Source organism: Crocuta crocuta, unplaced genomic scaffold (assembly GCF_008692635.1).
Source record: "Crocuta crocuta isolate KB4526 unplaced genomic scaffold, BGI_CrCroc_1.0 scaffold506, whole genome shotgun sequence".
Taxonomy (NCBI): domain Eukaryota; kingdom Metazoa; phylum Chordata; class Mammalia; order Carnivora; family Hyaenidae; genus Crocuta; species Crocuta crocuta.
Window position 1 is genome coordinate 740,984 of NW_027528991.1, and position 17,006 is coordinate 757,989.

At 44.2% G+C, this 17,006-nt stretch overlaps 1 protein-coding gene and 1 pseudogene across 1 annotated transcript in view; one reads left to right on the forward strand and one right to left on the reverse strand.

Annotated features, from left to right (window-relative positions):
* The window catches only part of WDR27 (WD repeat domain 27), a 161,122-nt gene that overhangs the window by 61,863 nt on the left and 82,253 nt on the right, over nucleotides 1-17,006 (forward strand). Inside the window, 2 exon segments of the mRNA XM_077757378.1 lie at nucleotides 7,109-7,206; nucleotides 8,211-8,313. Coding sequence (XP_077613504.1) covers nucleotides 7,109-7,206; nucleotides 8,211-8,313 — 201 coding nt within the window.
* LOC144226095 (U2 spliceosomal RNA) lies at nucleotides 8,360-8,469 on the reverse strand (annotated as a pseudogene).

The following is a 17,006-nucleotide window of genomic DNA, read 5'->3' on the forward strand; positions in this document are numbered from 1 at the left end:
AGGGAATTTAGCTTTCACTCGCCTCAGTTTCCCCCATCACCATGGCGGGTGCTTAGCCCCCCTTCCGTCTTGCCGAGGGTGATATTAGGGCTCCAGGAAACGGAGTCTATAGGTTTCTGGAGAAGAGGCTCTGGGTAAGACTGCCTTTGTCTTGCAGTTTACTGAGTTCTCCGTAAACTGAAGGAGACTCGCGTCCTGCACGGCTGTGACCTCCCTCAGTCAGCCACCCGCTTTCTGTCCTCTCCCCTCTTCCTGGGCGGCCGGGGGTGTTCCGGAAACCCCACACACACATGCCACCTGGGCGGGGGGGTTGCTGTTGGCCTGCACTTGGCCCTCAGCTTGGCCCACACTCCCTCGTCAGTCGCCGCCACCACCACCACCACCATCACCACCATCACTATTATCATTTTTTGTGTACGGAAAGCAGTTTGTCAACATTGCCCTTATAAGTCCCTATTTCCTTGTTCTTTTACTTGTTCTTTCTTTATTGTTTCTGGGGCTTATCCTAGAGCCATGAAAACTTCACCTTGATGAAACTTGGTGCATCAGATGTCAGTCTGAATTTTTTTTCCATTCGGTTCCAAATTTGTTTTTATTTTTTTTAAAATATTTTTATTTATTTCTAGGAGAGAGAGAGCGTGAGCAGGGGAGGGTCAGAGAGAGAGGGAGTCACAGACTGAAACAGGCTCCAGGCTCTGAGCTGGCAGTCAGCACAGAGCCCGACGCGGGGCTCGAACCCATGAACCGCGAGATCATGACCCAAGCGAAAGTCGGACGCTTAACCGACTAAGCCACCCACGCGCCCCTCCAAATTTGTTTTTAAATTGTTTAGGCTGACTAAACTGGAAATGCAGAATATACTTTTGGACTTTTAAATGCAGTTTACTTATAAAAAATAAAGCTCTAGCTTTAAAATAATGTTAAAGACAATTCTTTTAAACTTAACCAGTTTTTCTCATATATTCAAAAGAAGTTATTTCATTTTGCAAAATGATGTAAGGCTGTTTTTCCTGACATCTTGGGATTTTCTTGTTTCCTTTCCTCTCTGTTCCCATTTTGTGGTAAAAGACTTTACGTGTCTGTGCGCAGTACCTCCTCTGTCATAGGGACTGGATGAGGGCACGCAGCTCGTTAAATGGTACTGATTCTTATTTTTTAAATGTAAGTTTATGGAGACCGGGGACATTGCCTTAGAAAGCTCTCTCTTCGCAAAGGCGCCCAATTTCACACATTCCCTTTGTTCCCACGAGGGTGAAGGTGAGGGATAAATGCCCAAGAATTTGCTGCTTGCGGTAGAGGATCAGAAGCTGAGTTAGAAATTGCTTTCAAAGAAACAGCAACACGGACGTGGCAGTCGTGGACGTGGGTCATATTTGCACGAAGCTGACGATTGTGTCTCACGTGAGATGAGACACGTGACTGCGGTGCTGGGGACAGTGTCCCGGGAGGCGGGGAAGCCGCGTCTGCCTGGGACTGTGTCGTGTCCCACGTCGTCAGGTGGAGCTCGATGTTAGGAGGTAGCTCTGCCGCCCCGGGCCCTCCCTCGCCCCAGGCCCAGGCCTGCTGCTGGCACAAGGGAGCATGTCCGTGTCTCCCCTTCAATCCCTCGGGCTTCCCAGTAGCTTCTGAGAGGGAATCCGACTCTGACGCAGACTCCGCTACGCTCCTGTGCCGTCCCATCCGGAGTCCGCACGTGCTGGCATGGACCGTCCGGTCTCAGGCTGGGCCCAGGCCCCTCTGTGCCGGAGGCAGCTTCTGTGGGATGCGTCAAGGCCTGGTGACTTTTAGCTCCTTGAGGGGCTCTCGCCAGGGCAGAAGGCGGCAAACCCCGGAAGTTGCCCTGTCGCACACTTAGAGGTGCGCCTGCCGTAGCTCGTGTGCGCTGAGTGTCTGTCCCCACGTGCCGGGCGTGACGTGCTCGGCCGCATGGACTCAGCCCTTCCGGAGCCCCGACTCCGAGACGTGGAAGTGGAGACCGCAGTCCGGTCCCGAGACGCGCCGGCAGCGAGCGTGCCCCCAGCAGGCTGTGTGGCCGCCCAGCTCGTGGCGCAGAGCCCCGCGGGAGCCCGCGGTCGGGGAGCCTCCCTGCCGGCCCCTCGCTGCCAGGCCGCCACCCCGATAGGAGCACAGTGGGCACGGTGGTGGTGCCGTCGCTCCGCGTGTGTGACGCCACTGCCAGGCCCTCAGGGGTGACCAAGACGGAATGCCCGGCACCTGCCCCTCTGTCCCCAGCACTCCTGTGGCCTGGACTGTGTGAGGGCTGTATGCACACACGTACGTACACACGTGTGCATGCACACGCGCGTGTGTAGGTGTGTGAGCAACGGCGTGTCCAGATACGTGAGTATACGTGTGCGTGTGTGTACGTGTCTGTATTAGCCTGTTAACTCATTCATCTAATGTTAATTTTTGAGAGAGAGCGAGGGGGGCAGAAAGAGAGGGACATAGAGAATCCCAAGCAGACTCGCACTCCCAGCACACAGCCTGATGCGGGGCTTGATCTCACGGGCCCTGGGATCATTTCTGAGACAAAATCAAGAGTCGGATGCTAACCGATGGAGCCACTCAGGTGCCCTTAACTACTTCACGTAACTGTGTCTCAGAACAAGTGTGTATCTGGCCCGTCCTGAGCGCTGGGGCACGTGCGTGAAGGGGAGAGCAGTGTCCTCACACTTGAGGACTTTGTATCTTCACAAAGAGAGAAGTGGCTTCGCGCGACGTCAGGCACAAGCCTCCTCGGGGGGCCTCTCCATGGAGGGGGCGTGGGCAGCAGGCACACGAGTAGCCGAGGGGCCGGGTGTGCCTCGGGGGGCAGCGCTCAGGCAACGGGCACCACTCATGCCCAGGCCGCTGCTGAAGCCAGGGGTGGGCGTCGGGCCCAGAGCCCCTGACGGGGACGGGCTCGTCGGGTTTATTGCAGGTACAGGCGGCCGTCGTGAAGGTGGGGCAGGAGGGTGAGGGGCCTCGCCGACGCCCGTGCTGGTGTGCGTGAGCCATGTGCGCGGACGTGTGCTGCGGACAGCGGTCCCAGCTGTGCCCCGTGCGCGGCTCAGCGGGGGTGCCTGGCGCTCTGCAAACACGGCTGCAAACGTGGTTCTGCGCGGGAGCTCCCACCAGGCAGGCAGGACGGGGAAGCAGGGACGCGCCCCCCCGNGCCTCGGTGGGCCCAGGGGCGGCAGCACCAGCCTCTCCGCTCCCCTTCGCTGCCCGTGTTCCTGGCCTCGCGGGTGGGGCCGTGTCCCAGCGCACGGCCTACTCCTCGGCCGATGCCTGCCGTGGTGTGTCTGGGGCCTGGACCCCGGCTCTGGAGGGACCTGGCTGCTGCCGTCCAGGTGGGACACGGGGTGGCCCCGCTGGCAGTGCTTTGTGGCTCAGGCTTCAGGGGCCGAGGCTGGGGCAGCGTCCTCACGGACACGCCGTGTGCCTGCGTGCAGGGGCCCCTGCGGAGGGCTGGGAGCTCCACTGCAGGGGTGTCCTGTGGCTGCCGGCCGCCGCCGGTGCAGAACCTCGTCTCCTTGGTGACGGAGCGACCGTTCCGTGTGCCCCCCTCTCTGTTACGAGGTTCAGTGCATTTGCTTTAGGAAACGGCTTAAAGATTCTTCCCCACCGAGTCGCCGCGTGTGCGGTGGCCGCACGGCAGCCGAGTCCGCCACAGAGTGACGTTGGTCTGTCAGCGGCGGTGACTCTTTGGGGGCCGTCGTGGCGCACACTTGGCTGAGAGGTGAGATATTAGGAAAAACAGTCCTGAGGTTTTTGGCGGGAACGGAACTGGCTTTACTTCCTGAAGATAACCCTCTGAACGGTGTGCGACGGAAGGGGAGCGGGTGTAAGGTAACCGAGGCCCCGGTGTGTCGTAGCTTGTCTTCCTCAACTTCTCTTGAAGTCTGTTCAGTTGCGCCACATACACCCCAGTGTTCCAAGCAGCCGGGGACCCGGGGGTCGTCAGCGAAAACGTCCCACTTGAGGAGCTCAAGTGTCGTGTTTCCGGTGAAGTATGAAGTAGATCATTTCTAATTTCTTTTAAGCTTCGGCCAGCACAGCCACACCTGTCCCCTGCCACACATCAGTCCTGCCCTTTCGCAAGCGTCCCCGTGCGCAGTCCCGAGAATGTGCGGTCGCTGCACGAGCTGGACGAGCACGTCTGTTTAGTTCTCACAGTAACAAGGGGGCCGCATGCATCAGAAAGCCAGCGCCATGTTTTCCTCTTTTAAACTGTGTTACGTGATTAAGTGGCTGATTTTCATAATGAAAATACATAAATCTTTTATGGTTTATCAATCTCTTTAAAAGTCATAGTGCTTTTTCTTTATAATAAAAACTTGACTATTATGTTTTTTCTATGCCTACATAAGATATATGCTTTTTGGTGATGTAAATACATAATGCTAGACAGCTAAATTAATTGGAAAATTAACCATGTAAAGCTTTAACTAGTTTTCTAATGAAAACATATTATCACACAGAAAACGTGAGGTTTTCGGAAATAATGGTCACTGAAATCCATGATTGCCTTAAAATATATTGCTTTATTATCTTTAGATCTTGTGGGTTTGTTTTTTTTTTAAAGAAATGAAATGCCTATGGGTAGAAATATAATTCTGCTCTTTCTGTCTCCTTCTTTGGTAACCACGACTGAATTTGGTGTGAGTCTTTCCCAAGGACGTGTTTGGAAATATCTTCTCTGTTGTGTGGTACGTTGTTCTCTTACATACTAGCAGCAAGCTGTGCATCTCTCTGCTACCTGAGTTCTGTTCCACATTTTAGGTATGAACTTCATCCATTTCTGTGCATTTGTGATGTACACATTTAAGCCTATAAATTTCCCCTAAATACTGCGTTAGCTGCATCTTCCTGTTTTTAGCATGTGGTATTTTTATTACTTAGCAGTAAATATTTTCTAATTTGCATTATGATTTTTTAACCTAGGCTGTATTTAGATATGCTTTTAGATTTCCACACATGTGAGCTTGTTTTCTGTAATCTTTTTGTTGCTGATGTCTGATTTTATGGTCTTGCGCCGGAGCATATGCTCTACTAACACCGACTGTCTCCTGGCTGCTGAGATCTTTGTATTTATTGAGAAGCCTGGCTCTCTGGCTGATTTCTATGGGTGTTACATGTGTGTGGAAAGAATGTGCTCTTGGAATGTATCTGTATGGGTGTCTATTGGCCCAACATTATTAATTGTATTCAAATTATTCAAGATTTACTAATTTTTTTTTTTGTACTCTTGGTCTCTTTTTTTATTTAGAGAAATGTGATTAATATCTTTGTCTCTATGATTGTAATCTTGTTACTTCTTGCAATTCTACTAATTTTAGCTTTTTGTATTTATAGGCTTTATTATTGGCTATATTTATGTCAGACTTCTTATATTTTATAATACTTATAAACTATTTTTAATTAAGCCTTATTTGCCTTGTATCTATTTTCTGGTACTTTTATAATCAGTCTTGCCTTCTTTTATTTAATATATGCTGTTTCTTTCACATTCGGCCTTTAAAAATAATATGTTTTAAGTGGTTTTTTTTGAAATCCAACTAAAAATTTTTTCTTTTTTTAACTTGTTTAGTCTGTTTGCAATTATTGTGATTACTCATACATTTGATCTTATTTTGTGCTTTCTCTTCTATGTTGAAGAAAAAAAACTTCCACTCCAACTATTTGTCATGAATTTTCTTTGCTTCATTTCTTCTTCCTTAGCCTCTATTGGACTGATTAAAAACATTTATAACTCTCTTTTTATCCCTGTGAAAGCGTTCAGTTTTTTACTGGTTAGCTTCAGGAAATTAGCAATATTGGAAGGTACTGTTACTATATAGTCATTTGTCCATCTGCCTTTCTGTCAAACTAGATCTCTGTTTTATTCTTCTCACACTCAGTGCCTTGCGAAGTGCCCAGCGTTTAGTAGATGATTTCTGAATGTTTGCTGGATGTCTGTTGAATTGCTGGATGGACCACTAATCCACGTTGAGGTTAGGAGCTGGGTGGCCGTGAGTGGACTCCTGATTCCTCTGTCTCATGTTTGTCACCTGAAATGGGTATAAAATAGTGTATGTCTCATAAGTTTGTTATAAGGATGAAATGTTCAGTGTTTAGAATGCTGTCTGGTAGAGTTAAGACTCTCTAAGTATTTGTTATTGTTATAGATTTATGTAAATCTTCATTTCCTGTTGGTAACTGAAGAGTCACTTCTAGGTATATGCATATTGTAAGGATAAAAGCTTTCAGATATATTTCATGAAATTTTTCTTAGTAATTTGGATACTCTCGACATGAAAGGGAGATGGACATTGTATGAACCATAATATATTTAGTGTTTGGGGCCAAAAATGGTTCTGTAGATGGAGTGCGCTCCATTCCATGAGACCTTTTAAGTCGCTAGAGCACCAGGGGAGGTGACGATCAGATCAGAGGCAGGTCCTTAGAGGGGCCCCGCCCGGTGACACACGCGCCTGATTTCACACAAGCCAGTGCACAGACAGCTGCTTCGGGTCTTAGGATTCGATAGTCCGCTGGTTGATAACTGACCTCAAGCCTCGAATGACTTAACAAGGGCATCTTTCAGATTTACTGAAGATGTATTATGATCTGCAATTTATTTTTTTAAACTTTTTTTAAATATTTATTTTCTTGAGAGAGAGACAGAGTGCAAGAGGGGGAGGGACAGAGAGAGAGGGAGACACAGAATCTGAGGCAGGTTCCAGGCTCCGAGCTGTCAGCACAGAGCGCGACGCGGGGCTCGAAGCCGTGAACTGTGAGATCATGACCTGAGCCGAAGTCGGACGCTTAACCGACTGAGCCACCCAGGCACCGCCATGTATACTTTAAAAATTAATTCTGGTGTATTAATATTGTAGTCTTTAATCTTTCATAGTACTTTTATAACTTTCAGTAGCGTTTCATATTTGGAAAACATACACCGATAATTCCCAAGGTCAAATGGTACCATTACTAGTTATCCTTAAGGAGGTTCTTGGAGCCCAGTTCTGAAATTGTTATAAATAAGAACAGAAACTTTGTGTTAATTTCTTACTTTAGATTAGTATCATGTTTATTAATTCAGCCTTTGAAGAACGCACCTTGTTTCTTCCCCGTACAATTACAGGGATCATCCTTCACGACCCAGCAATGTCAGCTGTATAACCTTTTTGCCGCCACAGCTGTTGGCGATGGGATAAAGCTGTGGGACTTGAGAACCCTGAGGTGAGGCCTCCCCGGCTACGACTGCAGCTGGGGCCCGGGGCACATGTTCTGTTAAAGCTCCCGGCGCGCTTGGCTTAGTATCTGTTTCTCCCAAATGGGACAAGGTTGCGGTGAATCTGTTCACACTGACCAGTCTAAGGAAAGTGATTTATACCCAGAACAGGCCATGTAAATTTGAAATGTTAAAATAAAAGGTGCTGATCTTTCCTTTGCTGCGTGTGTGACCTGTGGCCCCTGAGAGTCAGAGATGTACAGGGAGGTGATCAGGTGTCATAAACTACGGCTTATACATGTACGTTCCTGCTCTCTAAAAATATACGTATTTGGTAATTATACAGGAGGAATAAACACTAAATTTATGACGTATGCAACAAAATACGAGAAGGGCTTGTGTGTGTATATGCACACCCATGGATTCACAAGGGCAGAATTAACAGTCTCCTCTCATCTCCAATCGCTGCACACACACACACAAGCCCCTCCGACGTGAGGCGGGGATGTTCCCCGAGGCTCTGAGACAGGCGCCGGGGCTCTGGAGTCAGGGCTCGGTGTGACCGCGCAGCGCCCCCGGGGCCCAGCCCCATGCGGGTAGCGAAGGCTTTCTTAGGGCGGCCCTGGCCACCCCGGAGAGTGTTGGTGTTGGGCATTTTCTCAGTAAAGCATCGGTTCCCTGGCCCACATTACGGCAAACAGTTGCGAGCCCCACACCTCATAAATAGCTGGTGTGGCACTTAACCAGCCTTGATAGAAGGTTGCGCCTCCCAAAGTCTTCGAATCACTGATACAAGTGGCTTACGATTTTAGAACGTGTTTCTATGTTTAAGGGTCTCTGGAACAGCCTGCTGGCCATGTAAGAATTCTCACGTGAGAGTGTGCTCTCTCTCTCACTGCTGGTTTGTACGTTGTTGTGTAGATGAGCCACAAGTCAGTATCTTTTTTCCTCATTTGTGTTAAGAGTTAAAACATTGATTTTTTTCCCCTGATATTTCTTCTTTTTCCTGTAGATGTGAACGCCGTTTTGAAGGACATCCGACCCACAGTTACCCATGCGGAATTGCTTTTAGCCCTTGTGGACGCTACGTGGCTTCTGGTGCCGAGGACAGACACGTATGTACTGCTCTGGCGGGTTTGTTTGTCTTCAGCCATGAGACCCACTCATTCCTGTGGAAACTGTTTAATATTGTTGCACATTAGGGTAAAAAGTGTTTTTAAACTGATGAGAAGATACTACACTTGATCTTAGCTGAAAGGCCGAGAAGTGATTAAAAAGTGTTTTTAAAAAGCTTGGTTATTGGCCAGTGTTTGAGACTTGCAAGTGGTAGTATTTATTTTGAAGTTTATTTGTTTTGAGAGAAAGAGAGACCACGAGGGAGGGGCAGAGAGAGAGAACCCCAAGCAGGCTTCCTGCCGTCAGCACAGAGCCCAACGTGGGGCTCAGACTCCCGTTTTGAGGGCTCATGACCTGAGCTGAGATCAAGAGTCCAGACACTTACCCGATTGAGTCACCTGGGCACCTCATAAGTAAGAGTATTTTAATAACAATAATGTAGGAGTTTTGAAAGCCCCTCATGTTATTTTTGGTGAAGCGTGATTATTTTAAACCCTAGTTATTCATTCATTTCTTTATTCATTTATCAGTCATTGCACAAATTGCTTTCTGTGTGAAAGGCATGGCTACATGCTGTATTTTCTGTGAATTGCCAGGTAACAACATTAATAAATAAAATACCGGACCGAAGTATTTAACTGGGAATGCTCCTTTTTGATATCTTAGGGGACAATGTACTTTATTTTTATTTTTTCTAACGTCCTGAAGAAGAGTCTTTATTTGCAGGGCTTAGGAAGGGAACACGCTCCAGGGAAAGGGACTTGGGAACGGGCCCCGGTAGTGAGTGTTTGGCAGGGTCCAGGCTGCAGTCTTCTGTGCTTACTGGCGCTCACTTCCAGGCTGTGAGGACGGCTCCCCAGCCACTCTGTCGCCCCCGCTGGGCCCCGTCATCCTGCCTAGCTCTTCAGGATCACGAGTTTCCTAACTGCCAGTGACTTCCTTGGGGGTGACCTCTTCCCTGTGTAGTCCGGAATCTCACATTTGGGACACAGTATTGAGGGTGTTGTCCTCAGGTTGTCCTCAGGGATTTGGCTGTTGGCGGGGCTGGAGGTGACGGCGCTCCCCTCAGTCAGCCAGGCCAGCTGGTCTTCTGTGGTGGTGTCGCACCCCAAGCGCCATATCGTCCGCAGTCAGTGGCTGCACGGTGGCCCAGGGGGTCTCCCCGAGCAGCTCGCGGGTCACCGTCGCCTCGGGTGCCCTCCAGGTAGGGCCGCAGGTCACTCTCGGTCTACGTGCTCCCGTGGATGTGGCCGTGCTCCCCAAGCTCCTGCAGGGCAGCGCTGGGGACGTGAGCACCCATGTTCTCCAACTCACCGCGGGTGTGTTTTCCTGTGCAAAAGCAGCACAGTCCAGTTTTACATGGGGAACGGCTCAGCTGGTGGCACGGAGACCCAGGACACACCCCTCCTCCCGCCGATTAGTAACGGGTCATCAATGGGCAGAGAGGTCACATAGCTTCTTCAGTGGACAGGGTCACGGCTGTCTGGGACCTCTGTGTGATCTGCGAGAGCGTGTGCATCAGAAAGACGCCCCTTCCCTGGGCTTTGCGGTGGGTTTGTCAGTCTGGGAGCGGGAGAGGCTCTGAAGTCCCGTGTGAGCAGCTGTAGCCGGTGGATGCTGCAGGTGCCGAAACCAAGTCCTGATGGGGGCGTTTTCCACTTTCAGCTTTTTCTGCCCAGGAACCCCCTTCTCTCTCTAGCTCTTCTTGTAGCTTTTAATATTTTTCATGCTCAGATCTTGCCAGTCACTTCTCAGTGGCTCAGAAAGTGGTTGACCATGTGACTATCTGAGAACTGATAGCCAATTTTGACACTCAAAATGTTTCGGTTGGTTTTTACACTCATCCAGTAAAAATCACAATCCTCATTTGTCACTTGGACCCACCTACTCTTTTCAAAGTTACTTATCAGCACTGACATCTCAGGATCAGTGACTCATTTCACTTTTCCTGCCAAAAACTGTAGGTACTTAATGGAGTTAACAGGAATGTGCAATTTCTCTCTGTCAGTTAATCCTGCCCCAGGTTCTTACCTGATGTCACATTGTTTCCTGCCACCCCCTCCTGTGGGTGCACAGTGTGGGGGAGCACTGAGCAATGTGGAGCAGGGTGCCCGGGCCGTACCTCAGCTGGCCCCAGCCCCAGACCTGCCCCCAGCCTGCAGATGCCTTTGAGTATACAGATTTAAGTAATTTCTGAAAAAGCTACAGTTTTAAATATTAGTTCTGTTCAATTATGGTCTGAAAAATATTTTTCTGGGACTCCAGTTATATGTAGGTTGAATCTCTTTTGCCCAACTTTTGTATCTTTCATCTTGAATGTCTTAATGATTTTCTTTACTCAGGTATGGATGTATTTATTTTTCTCCTTCATACTCTTTTTCCATTATTGTGCTCTCTGGAGTATCTACTTTCTCCTATATTCATTCAAATTTGGCCTTCTGAAATTCTGAAAATATCTGAATTTTTTTTTCTAATGCTTTCTTAACACTTATCAGTTTTCATTTGACATACTCCTATATCTAGTAATTTTATTTCTGAGCTCTTCTATTTCTACTTTAGCAGTTAAAATTTATGTGTTTTCTTTTTTTTTTAATGTTTATTTAGAGAGAGGGAGAGCATGAGTGGGGGAGGAGCAGAGAGAGAGAGGAAGAAAGAATCCCAAGTAGGCTCTGTGCTACCAGCTTGATGTGGGGCTCGAACCCACAGACCATGAGATCATGACCTGAGCTGAAATCAAGAATTGAATGTTTACCTGACTGAGCCACCCAGGTATCCCAAGTTTATGTGTTTTTTTAATTTCTGTCAGTTTATTTTCAAATACATTGTTAGTTTTCATCTGTTTAGAAAACACATTTTTCCTCTGTGTTCTCTTGTCTGAGAATTTCTTTGGTTCATGCTCATATTTTTGTATTATAGAAAGGATTGTCCTATTTAGAGTTCGTATGATAGATGCAATAGAAAGCAGGACATATAGGGGAAATAGAAACAAAGTTTCAATAGGCAATTTGGAACATATTGTGAAGATTCTTGTGTACCACATAAAGATATTTGGTCTGTATTCTACATGATACTGGAGAACCAGCAGAATATTTTAAGCAGAAAAGTATCATGATCAGCAATAATTTGTTTTGTAGCCATTAAAATAAGTTCGTTAAAGTCTTCCATTATAATTGAGGATTTTTTTTTCTTCTTAGGGTTATATTACTTTTGCTTTTTATATTTTGAAACTTTTATCAGGTGTATACAGATTTAAAATTACATTTTCTATATAGATTAGCATTGTTATCATTACTAAAGCCCCTTATTATCTCTAGTAATGCTTTAAACCTTAATGTCTACTTGAGACTTATGTGTTCTCACATCAGCTTCATTTCCCGTCTTTCTATTTTCAATGTTTCTGTGACCTTATACTCTTAATTTCAATTATTATAGTTTCCAGCTGCACTCAGAAATATGTTGAATAAAGGAAAATGATGATCAAAAATTTCAAAGAAATTTAGTGTATATTTTGAACCTGAGATGGTTTATACTTCCAGTGTTGTTTTTGGTTGTTAGAATTGCTTTCAGTGACCTACAGATTCAATACAATTCCTATCAAAATATTTTTACAAAATTAGAACAAATAATCCTAAAATTTATATGGACCACAAAAGACCTTGAATAGCTGGGTTTTTTAGTGGCAGAGGAAACATCCAAACATGAAATAAAATCATAAAATGAATGTTCTCTTCATTTATAAGTACAGCTGACTGTTTGATAATGTTGGGGTTGGAGCACTGATCTCCTACACAGTCAAAAATTCATATGTAACTTTTTTTTTAATGTTTTATTTATTTCTGAGAGAGAGCCAGCATGAGCAAGGGAGGGTCAGAGAGAGAGGGAGACACAGAATCTGAAACAGGCTTCAGGCTCTGAGCTAACTGCCAGCACAGATCCCGACGTGGGGTTCAAACCCATGAACTGTGAGATCATGACCTGAGCCAAAGTTGGATGCTTAACCAACTGAGCCACCAAGGCGCCCCCGTATGTAACTTTTTTTTAGTGTTTGTTTTTGAGAGAACATGCATGGGGGAGGGGCAAAGAGAGAGGGAGATGGAAGATCTGAAGCAGACTCTGCACTGACAGCAGAGACCCTGACGTGGTGCTTGAACTCTTAAACTGTGAGATCATGACCTGAGCTGAAGTTGGATGCTTAACCAACTGAGCCCCCCCAAAATTTACCTACAACTTTTGCTTCTCCCAGACTTAATTATCAATAGCCTACTGTTGACTGACATATGAAAACATGAACGGTTGATTAACACATATTTTGTGTGTTATATGTATTGTGTAATGTGTTTTTATAATAAAGTCAGCTAGAGACAAGTTATTAAGATCATAAGAAACAAAATATATTTGCAGTACTGTAGTTATCAAATCTGTGTATAAGTGGACAGTTTAAGCTTGTATTCAAGGATCAACTGAGCAGTTGGACAGAACTGAGATCAATACAACGATTATATTAGTTCAAGTAGAATAAATTCCTCTTTTAACAGAAAGTCTTTTAAAAGAAACTCAGATTGGATCTTATAGGTAAGAAGAAAAATCTGAGTTTATGCTAAATACAGGAAATGCTTGAAGCAAAGTGATTCAGAAAGTATAAAGAAAGATGAGCAAGTGTGTGTCAGGGAAAAGAAAATAAAAATAGATTATGTGATCCTGATATCACATAAGTCATTATTTAACCTCCCAAAATTAATGAGGCAAAGACACTTTATAATGCCAAAGGCTAAAACTCAAAATGAAAATATAACAATGTCTATACATCAATGAAAATAAGCAGAAGGCAAATTCATAAAGCAGGCATTTAAGAAATGAAACAATAAATAGCCAGACACCAATAATGAGGACTTCATCACATCCATCTTAGTCCTCAACAGAACAACCAAGCACTGGCGGGTCACGGAAACCCTATATTCACATAATCAGTAATACATCATTTTATAGTCATGTGTGGACATAGTCCCACGTCAACAAGGAAGGAAGGCATCTTCTTTCCACGTGCACGTCAGATGTGGGAACATTAACCATGTATGGATCCACAGAGAAAAACACACAAATTAAAATAAGAACAAAAATGGCATTCTCTCACCGCAATGCAGACAATCCATAAATTGGTAATGGAAGATGAAGAAAAGTTCCTCCTGTATGGATACAGGATTTCTGTTAAAGAGTGCGGTTTAAGAATATAAGACAAAATGAAATTGTAGGATTTCTTAAAAATAGTATTTATAACATGATATGTCAGTGTCTCTGGGATACAACTAAAGAAGTATGTGGAAGAAATTTTAAGAAAGGGAACAACAGCGAATTAAGTCTCCATCTATAAAGCAAGAAAAGGAACAAGAAAATAAATAAGTTGACAGAAATAGAAGGAGACAGAAGAGAGAATAAATAGAATGTTTATTTTTAAAAAACATAAGATACAAAATAAACTTTAACCCAAATTTTTGAGAAAGAGACAAAGCTTAATATATAATTAATAAGAAATGATGAAGAAGAAAAAAGAAAACATGAAACAGAGGAACTTTTCAAAACTGAGAAGTTGCTTTACACAGTTTATGCAAATAAGTATAAAAGCCTATAGAAATGGAGAACTTGCAGGAAATATATCAAAACTTTCCCCAAAAAGACAAATGGATGAACAGGTTAGTTTTTATAGAAGAAATAGAAAAAAAATTCCAAGAGCTTTTCCAGAAAAAAGTACCAGACCCCGGGGACCTTATTAAACTTTTAAAATGCAATAGTCTCAATGATCCTTAACTCTAAGATAAATAAGAAAAGCATCCAGATTATTTTTCGGAACGATAACTGATACGAAAAATCAATTTCAGAAAAAAGCTGCATTTTACTTGTAAATATAAATTCAAAAAGTCTTAAATGAACTAGGAATAAACAGAACCTGACCACACATTCACAATAATTTATCAATGCTCCTGAATTTCAAGGACGGCTCAATATCAAGGATGCCATTAACTAATTTAATGGGCTTGTTTTGTTGTCTTTATATATGCAGAAAAGCTATTTCAACACAATTCCCCATTCATTTCATGTAAAACACCCCTTACAAGATGAATGTATGAATACTTCTTTCAAATGATAAAATATTCATCCCTATCCAAATGCCAGCATCTTATGAAAAAGCAGTAGAAGCAGCCTCTGATCAGGATCAAAACAATCAATGTTCCATTGATTCCACTTCTGTTTCATGGAATATTGGGAATATTTACCTATAAAATTAGACAAGATAATGAGAGACATTATAATTGAAAAGGAACAGTTAAAACTGTCTTTATTCATAGATGATAAGATTGTATGTCTGGAAAACCCAAGAGAATTTTTTTGTTTTTTATTATTTTTTAAAATGTTTATTCATTTTTGAGAGACAGAGCATGAGTAGAGGGGCAGAGAGAGAGGGAGACACAGAATCTGAGGCAGCTCCAGGCTCTGAGCTGTCAGCACAGAGCCCGACGCGGGGCTCGAACCCACGAACTGCGAGATCATGGCCTGAGCCGAAGTCGGATGCTTAACCGACGGAGCCAGCCAGTTGCCCCTGGAAAACCCAAGAGAATTAATGGTCCTTATAAACATTAAGTAATTCAGGAAAGTATTAATAGTGGGATTTAAATTAATATATGGAATTTAATAGTATTTACATATAAAAACAATAACCTGTGAGAAAATATAATAAGGGAGAGAATCCGTTTAGAGGAGCCTTAAGAAGGATAAAATATTCAGGCATGAACTTAACAAGAACCCTGCAAAATCTATATGAAGAAAACTTTACTTTTTTTTTTTCCAGAAATATAGTCTTGAAAAATGCAATGTCTTAATTTTTCTTGAATGGGAAGATTCTATCTCATAAAGAAGTCAGTTCTCTGTAGGTAATTTGCAAACTTAGCACTTCTGCAACAAAATTTTCAACTGGTTTTTCTGTAGGTAGACAATTACATTGTAAAATTATTTCAAAGAACAAACAAGTAACAATTGTCAAGACATCCTTGAAAAAAGAGTGTTTCATTTTGGGGGTGGGAGGATCTTGATTTACCAGTTATTCAAACACCTTAGAAAGCCTCTAATTAAAACAGTGTGGAATTGGTGCACACATATAAAAACAGGCACATGTTTCGTAGCATCGGCCACTGAAAGTGTTCAGAAGCACTGACGTCCCAGCCTTGCCCTCCGGACCTTGTGGCCCCCTCTACCTGCTGTCCCCACTGATGGGAACCAGACGTCTCTGGATGAATAGCTCTTTCAGGTCTGTGGCAAAAAGTTCACAGATGAGCCAGGGACATCTTGTGCTAAAAATAAAGGAAGGAATTGAGGAGCGATGGGGTAATATAATATGACTGCAGGAAGCAACGTTAAAGGCTGTTGGCCAAAGAAGGCATAATTGAGCATCAAAAGAATAATGACTGTAATTGATTTGAAAACATTCTCATGATTTTTAAATGTATAATTTAAATGTATGGAAACCAACTTGACAATAAACTATTTGCAAAAAAAATAAATTAATTAAAAAAGTAAATACTAAAATAAAAAGGAAAAAAATAAATAAAAATTTAATAATTTAAAAGTCATGTGATTTTTAAATAACAATCCAAAAAGATAACTAAAAACAAGATGAAAACAAACATAAACAAAGCCTTATTTGTTCCCATTTGGAGGTACCTAGGGTACCAATACCTTACAGAACCATGTCTTTTTTAGGGAAATAATGCAGCATTTGTCTTGCGTTTCCTGTTTGGACTAAATTTCAAGTTAGTCTGATATCCTATTTGAAGAAGAAAAATTAATTTTTGAGTGAAATAACTGAAGAATTCTCCAGACAAGTGGGATGAATGGCAGAATTTGAAAATTACTCTCTTCCAATCTCAAAGTAATTGATTTTGGCAAATCTCATTAGTGAAACTACCAGATAGAGATTGGTGCCCCCCAGGCAGCCAGAACAGATGTTTCTCCAAAGAAGACACTGGTGGCCGACAGGTACAGGAAGTGCTTCTCAGCATCACTCGCCGCCACGGAAATGCAGATCAAAGCCAGTGAAATACCACTTCCCAGCTGTCAGTTTGGCCGTCGTCAAAAGACCAGGAGGTAAGGCCGGCCAGCGCGTGGGGAAGTTGGAGCCTTCATGCTCTGTTGGTGGAAGGCGAACTGGTGCAGCCTCCATGGAGAACATGTGGAGGCTCCTTGGAAAATTAAAAATAGAATTTCCATAGGCTAAGGTAATCCCACCCCTGGGTGTTTGTCCAACAGAACTGAAATCATTACCTCAAAGAGAGACTTGCTCTTTCACGTCACTGCGACATTACTCACTGTAGCCAAGATGTGCAAACCACACAAATGTTTATTGATGGATGAATAAATCTATACAATGGAATGTTATTCAGCCTTAGAAAAAGAAGAAAGTACCATCATTTGCAATGACATAGGTGAACCAAAGGGCATTATTACCGAGATAAGCCAATCACATAGAGAAGGGCAAATATTGCCTAGTTGCACTTAGATGAGTATTCTGCAACAGCCACACTCATAGAAGCAGAGGGTGGGGTGGTGGCTGCCAGCAGTGGGGGCAGCTGGGACACAGACATTGGCGGGGGGGGCAGCTGGGACACAGACATTGGCGGGGGGGGAGCTGGGACACAGACATTGG